At 48.0% G+C, this 7,722-nt stretch overlaps 1 protein-coding gene across 1 annotated transcript; it reads right to left on the bottom strand.

Moving 5' to 3' along the window:
• Positions 1 to 3,756: 3,756 nt before the first annotated feature.
• Positions 3,757 to 6,757, bottom strand: LOC120923260 (lysosomal amino acid transporter 1 homolog; the record flags this gene model as incomplete). Its single annotated transcript, XM_040334931.1, has 3 exons — positions 3,757 to 4,041; positions 4,673 to 4,858; positions 6,642 to 6,757. Coding segments are annotated over 3 exons (413 nt in total), but the record flags the coding sequence as incomplete, so codon positions are not given.
• Between the last annotated feature and the right edge of the window lie 965 nt (positions 6,758 to 7,722).

Below are 7,722 nucleotides of genomic sequence, written 5' to 3'. Positions count from 1 at the left end.
ACGGCCTTCCCATAGACACACCCCTAAACCTTCCCATAGACACACCCCTAAACCTTCCCATAGACACACCCCTAAACCTTCCCATAGACACACCCCTAAACCTTCCCAGAAGAGGTGAAGGTGTTATAGCTGCAAAGGGCGGAGCCAACTCAATATTGAACCCTCCGGACTAAGACTGGGACGCCAATAAAGTTCCTGTGAGTGTAAAGGCCGGCGTCCCAATACTTTTGACAATATAGTGTACTTGGTGGATCTAAGGAAGGTTATACAATCAGATTGTAACATGTGGAGAGCCTGCTTTTGGCTGAGCTGCAGACAGGCAGACGTCTCCCTGAGATTGAAGGACAAGGAGACTGCAGATGGATTTTTACCATTTATAGTCATTTTTTGAAGAAAAAAAAAAACCCACAAAACTTTATAAAATGAGTATATGTTTCCCTCTAGTGGTCATTCTGAATATCACACCGAAAAAAATCAATGTTGCCATCTTGTGGTCATTAGGAATATCACACAGAAAAAAACAATTTATAAAAGTGGGAATAAACTTTGTAAAATTAGTATATGTTACCCTTTAGTGGTCAGTGGAAATATCACACCGAGAAAAAACTATTTATAAAAGCGGAATAAACTTTATAAAATTAGTATATGTTGCCCCCCTAGTGGTCATTCTGAATATCACACAGAGAAAATCAATGTTGCCCTCTTGTGGTCATTAGGAATATCACACAGAGAAAAAACAATTTATAAAAGCGAAATAAACTTTGTAAAATTTGTCAATGTTGCCCTCTAGTGGTCATTTTGAATATCACACAGAGAAAATCAATGTTGCCCTCTTGTGGTCATTAGGAATATCACACAGAGAAAAAACAATTTATAAAAGCGAAATAAACTTTGTAAAATTAGTATATGTTACCCTCTTGTGGTCATTCTGAAAATCACACAGAAAATCAATGTTGCCCCCTAATGGTCATTCTGAATATCACACAGAGAAAACTAATTTATTAAAGTGGGAATAAACTTTGTAAAATGAGTATATGTCGCTCTCTTGTGGTCATTTTGAATATCACACAGAGAAAAACAATCGATAAAAGCGGAATAAACTTTATAAAATTAGTATATGTTGCCCTCTAGTGGTCATTCTGAATATCACACAGAGAAAACTAATTTTTTAAAGCAGAATAAACTTTGTAAAATGAGTATATGTTGCCCTCTAGTGGTCATTTTGAATATCACACTGAGAAAATCAATGTTGCCCTCTAGTGGTCAGTAGAAATATCACACAGAGAAAAAACTTTATAAAAGCGGAATAAACTTTGTAAAATTAGTATATGTTGCCCCCCTAGTGGTCATTCTGAATATCACACAGAGAAAATCAATGTTGCCCTCTAGTTGTCATTCTGAATATCACACCGAGAAAAATAATTTATAAAAGTGGAATAAACTTTGTAAAATGAGTATATGTTGCCCCCCTAGTGGTCATTCTGAATATCACACAGCGAAAACCAATTTATAAAGGCAGAATAAACTTTGTAAAATGAGTATACATTGCCCTCTAGTGGTCATTCTGAATATCACACAGAAAAAAATCAATGTTGCCCTCTTGTGGTCATTCTGAATATCACAGAAAAAAATCAATGTTGCCCTCTAGTGGTCATTCTGAATATCACACAGAGAAAACCAATTTATAAAAGTGGAATAAACTTTGTAAAATGAGTATATGTTGCCCCCCTAGTGGTCATTCTGAATATCACACAGCGAAAACCAATTTATAAAGGCAGAATAAACTTTGTAAAATGAGTATACATTGCCCTCTATTGGTCATTCTGAATATCACACAGAGAAAATCAATGTTGCCCTCTTGTGGTCATTCTGAATATCACACAGAGAAAATCAATGTTGCCCTCTTGTGGTCATTCTGAATATCACAGAAAAAAATCAATGTTGCCCTCTAGTGGTCATTCTGAATATCACACAGAGAAAACTAATTTAGAAAAGCGGAATATTGTTTATTTGAATTATGATTCATCACACTTATAAAATTCACAATATCATGTTTACACAATATCATGTTTACACAATATCATGTTTACACAATATCATGTTTACAATGCTGTCAGCACTTTAATAACTGTTTTTAATAAGTTTCAGTCCCTAATTAAAAGCAGCACAGGTGAGATTCTAAATCCATTATAAGGTCCAAAAAAAAAATCCCTTGGTGTCTCTAAAATGGTTGTCAGTCCCTTCTGAATTTGGTTGTATAAACCAGACAACACACGTAAAGTTCTCCCAGACCGCTGTAAACATCATTTTCCCTTATTTTCTGTGTCCATTAACAGTGTTTCCAATTAAATAAGTGGTCTGAAAATATCAAACTCTTCCCTTATATATTATCTAGAGCAGTGATGGGGAACCTCGGCACCCCAGATGTTTTGGAACTACATTTCCCATGATGCTCCACTACACTGCAGAGGACATGAGCATCATGGGAATTGTAGTTGCAAGACATCTGGGGTGCCGAGGTTCTCCAGAGGCGGCTCTAGGCTTTCTGAGGCCTTAAGCAAAAAACTTAGACACGGGGGCCCCACCATGGCCATAATGGGTAAAAAAAAAATTAAGCAAATAAAAAAATGGTTGCAGAAAGTTGCACGGATCTATCACACAGTGATTGAGCCGAGGCAAATTAGGCGGCGGCGAGGCCCCTGTGAGTGCGAGGCCTTAAGCGACCGCCTAATTAAAGAGCCGCCTCTGGCACTGATCGAGTGAGGAGAGAAGGGGGTTAAAAAGGTTCTGCAGGAAAAAAGATAGAAACTCTTCCATTTTGTAGTGTACAAGTCCTCAGCTCCTTAACTTATACAGGAGCACCAAGAGCCGAGTCCTCATCTAATCCCGGAAGCCCTAAAATGGGCGGGTCTTTAGGAGAGGTGCCACCATGGATGGCCACTCATGGAACTGAATAGGTATCTGTGGCAGACCCTCCCCCCTGATGACTCTTCAAGTTTTCCATTCATTAACATACAGCCCTAATCTTTCTGTCTGAGCCCTTATCTGAAACCTTCTTTACGGGAGGTGTTGGCGGAAGTCCCTCACGGAGCTAGGTAGGTACCTCCTCTGAGTTTTTGGCTGATTTCTGAGACACAGCCCTTGGCTCTTCTATAAAAGTTATTGAGCTGAGGCCTGACATTGAACAGCCCCAGGAGGCTTCTCTAGGCTTTGTGAGGCAAAAACTTGACACTCTCAATTCAAAGGACAAGAGCCTCTTCCCCACAACCCTGGCTGGTGGTTGTGGGGGGGGGGGGTCTGCGTGCAGGGGGCTTATCCGAATCTGAAAAAACACTTTAACAAGGCGGCCCCCAGATCCTGCTCTTTAAAAACGAAGGGGCGGGGGCCACCCGGTGAACCCGCCCCCTTGTGGCATCATTGGCTGAGGGAATGCTGGGTTGTTGACATCACAGGGGGGTGGTGGCACCGATTATTCACTGGTTGTTAGGGACGCTGGCGGCCCCCGCTGTTGAGTCAGGGCTCCTAACGCTGCCTGAGCACAGCAGCGTTAAGGTCCCCTGTCCCTCAAAACTGGGGTAATGCATTGGGTAAGTTAGGCGGCCGCGAGGCCCCTGTGAGTGCGAGGCCTTAGGAGACCGCCTAATTAAAGAGCTGCCTCTGAACAGCCCCTTTTCTGTAAATGGAGAGAATGTATCTCAGAGAACCTCCCGATAAAAGTCTTCAAGTCTATAAAAGGTCAATCGTTAAAAAAAAATGTTTTAAATCATTACACTACAGCCTCGGCGGCAGTGTCAACGAGGTATGGCTGTCCAGAAATTTGGCTACGCGGCCTGTGCCGAACCTTCGGCTGTCCACGAAAAGGAGCCACAGTGGTCGCCTTGATTGGGGAGATGGTTCGGCCAGAAGTACCATGATGAGCAGCGGTGGTCCTCATTTGGCATTGTGCGCAGCCCTCCCGTCGGCATGCAGAAGGGGTTCCCTTTCTCCAGGATCACCGGCTTCTGACCGCTTCGCACCAAACACGCAAAACTGGGTGATAATCTGCATCGGAGAATCAGGAAAAGCAACTTGGAAGGTAACAAAATCCCACTTATAATGGCGGATCAGGACAGGTGAGAACTTCCTAAGCAGAGAGAAATACAGATATTGCTCAATGCATAGTTGCCAACAGTCCCGATTTTCCCGGGACAATCCCGATTTTGGGACCCTCATCCCGATCAGAGGCCGTTGACCCGGGAAATCTGGAATGTTTTTTGGCTGCGCAGCAGTTTTGGCTCCAACAAAATGGCCGCCGGCGCGAGATCTCTTTCCCCTTGTGTTCAGTGGAGAGGGAGGGGGGCGCCACATTTTTCTTCCCCCTCTACCCCACACCTTAAAAAGCACGCCCCGCCCCCTAATTATAAGACCCCGCCCACAGACAAAAAAGTGTCCCTATAATTTATGCTCAAGTTAAATTGCGGAGACAAAAGTGGAGATAAAATATAGGGAGGTTATTACATTAAAAAAGGAGTTGAAATATCCCCGTGACTTGTTATAAATAAGCCCCAACCATTGGCCAATGGCTGCACTGCATTGTTGTGGTGATGGTAGGAAGGTACAGGCCCCCCCCCCCCGCTCGCGCACTGCAAGGACAGACATCAACATTATTATAGCTGTATGTGATAAAGGATACAATGCAGTCCATGCTCATGACCCCAAGACTGCCGATCAGCCAAGGCAGGTGGTGATTGACGTAATCGACTTCTGACTGCCCCTTGTCCGGGTTCTTCAGGAGGATGCTGAGGCCGTAGGTCAAGTTACCTAAAATTATCATACAGAAGAGAGAGAGAGCCAAACCCTCTGTGGACCGTCTCCGAAACTGCAAAGACAAAAGGATGCCGATCACTGTCCCGTCCCATGAGGAGGCCAATCACTGTCCCGTCCCATGAGGAGGCCAATCACTGTCCCGTCCCATGAGGAGGCCAATCACTGTCCCGTCCCATGAGGAGGCCAATCACTGTCCCGTCCCATGAGGAGGCCAATCACTGTCCCGTCCCATGAGGAGGCCAATCACTGTCCCGTCCCATGAGGAGGCCAATCACTGTCCCGTCCCATGAGGAGGCCAATCACTGTCCCGTCCCATGAGGAGGCCAATCACTGTCCCGTCCCATGAGGAGGCCAATCACTGTCCCGTCCCATGAGGAGGCCAATCACTGTCCCGTCCCATGAGGAGGCCAATCACTGTCCCGTCCCATGAGGAGGCCAATCACTGTCCCGTCCCATGAGGAGGCCAATCACTGTCCCGTCCCATGAGGAGGCCAATCACTGTCCCGTCCCACGAGGAGGCCAATCACTGTCCCGTCCCACGAGGAGGCCCAACCACCGTCCCGTCCCACGAGGAGGCCCAACCACCGTCCCGTCCCACGAGGAGGCCCAACCACTGTCCCACGAGGAGGCCCAACCACCGTCCCACGAGGAGGCCCAACCACCGTCCCGTCCCACGAGGAGGCCCAACCACCGTCCCGTCCCACGAGGAGGCCCAACCACCGTCCCGTCCCACGAGGAGGCCCAACCACCGTCCCATGAGGAGGCCCAACCACCGTCCCGTCCCATGAGGAGGCCCAATCACCTTCCCGTCCCATGAGGAGGCCCAATCACCTTCCCGTCCCATGAGGAGGCCCAATCACGTCTTGTCCCAGAAAGAAGACAATCACCATCCCATGATGAAGCCCATAACTGTCTAGTCCTATCATTAGGCCAATCACTGCCCCATCCCATAAGCAGGCCAATAACTGTCCCGTCCCATGAGGAAGCCAATCACTGTCCCATCCCATGAGGAGGCAAATCACTGTCCCATGAGGAGGCCCAATTACCGTCCCATGGAGGAGGCCCAATTACCGTCCTGTCCCTTGAGGAGGCCCAATCACCGTCCCATGAGGAGACCCAATCACTGTCCTGTCCCTTGAGGAGGCCCAATCACCGTCCTGTCCCTTGAGGAGACCCAATCACCGTCCTGTCCCTTGAGGAGACCCAATCACCGTCCTGTCCCTTGAGGAGGTCCAATCACTGTCCTGTCCCTTGAGGAGGCCCAATCACTGTCCTGTCCCTTGAGGAGGCCCAATCACCGTCCTGTCCCTTGAGGAGACCCAATCACCGTCCTGTCCCTTGAGGAGGTCCAATCACCGTCCTGTCCCTTGAGGAGGCCCAATCACCGTCCTGTCCCTTGAGGAGGCCCAATCACCGTCCTGCCCCATGGGGAGATCAATCACCGTCCCATCACATGAAGAGGCCAATAACTGTCCCTTGATGTGGCCCATCACTGTCTAGTCCTATCATTAGGCCAATCACTGCCCCCTCCCATGAGAAGCCCAATCACTGTCCCGTTCCATGAAGAGGCCAATCACCGTCCTGTCCCATGAAGAAGCCAATCACAGTCCCATGATGAGGCACATCACTGTCTAACGAGAGGCCAATCACTGTCCCACCCCATGGTGAGGCCAATCACTGTCCCGTCCAACGAGGAGGCCAATCACTGTCCCGCCCCACGTGGAAGCAAATCACCGTCCCACCCCATGAGGAGGCCAATCACAGTCCCACCATTATCAAAATAATAATAAATGGAACATTCTGAAATAATGGGGTCTCCAGGGAACGGCACTCACGTTGGTGACGATCTGCGGCAGGCGGGAGCCGAGGTAGAAGATGGAGGACACCGAACCGATGACGATGCCAATGATCTCCTGGGTGGTGAACGGCTGGAAGACACACGACACAAAAACTTACAACAGGGTCACCTACTGGTCACATGAAGAACAGCTTTTTTATTGTACTTTTGGATGAAGTGTGGAAGGACCTCTGTCAGGTTTTTATTGCTCTCTGTGAGATTCATCCTCTCAGTTTGTGTAAGAAAATTAATGTAACAGAAAATTGAAAATGTAAATTTTTTTTCTCTGGGGACGATTGTCTAAGAGGGGATTTCCCTCACTTTGTAGAGATTTCTTCTCACTTCCTGTTGTATCTGGGAGACAGGAAATGAAGACAAATCCCCTTCGAGCTCAGCCCCCCCCCCCCCCCAGGGTTACAAAGCTTCCTCAGGTTATCTGAATTCCATAAAATGCTTTCACCATTCCGGTGCTCTTTGGTGACTGAAGCCTCTTGTTTTAGGATTCTGTGCTGTTCAACTTCCCTCCAAGCTCCAGCTTTTGTGGGCGGGGCTGCAGTAAAAGGGGCGGGGCTGGAACAGAGTAATTTTAACGCCACGGATTTAGAAATTAAGTTTTACTGGCAACAGTGAGGGCACTGTCCAATACCACAAGGAGGCCAATCACTGTCCCATCCCACAGGGGAGGCCAATCACTGTCCCATTCCACAGGGGAGGCCAATCACGGTCCCCTCCCATGAGGAGGCCAATCACTGTCCCCTCCCACGAGGAGGCCAATCACTGTCCCCTCCCACGAGGAGGCCAATCACTGTCCCCTCCCACGAGGAGGCCAATCACTGTCCCATCCCACGAGGAGGCCAATCACTGTCCCATCCCACGAGGAGGCCAATCACTGTTCCATCCCACAAGGAGGCCAATCACTGTCCCATCCCACGAGGAGGCGCATCACTGTCCCATCCCACGAGGAGGCGCATCACTGTCCCATCCCACGAGGAGGCGCATCACTGTCCCATCCCACGAGGAGGTGCATCAGTGTTTGTGTTGGCTACAGTGAAAGGGGCGGGGCTGGAAGGGAGGAGCAT

This window comes from Rana temporaria, unplaced genomic scaffold (assembly GCF_905171775.1).
Source record: "Rana temporaria unplaced genomic scaffold, aRanTem1.1, whole genome shotgun sequence".
Classification (NCBI taxonomy): domain Eukaryota; kingdom Metazoa; phylum Chordata; class Amphibia; order Anura; family Ranidae; genus Rana; species Rana temporaria.
This window is presented reverse-complemented; position numbering and strand designations above follow the sequence as displayed.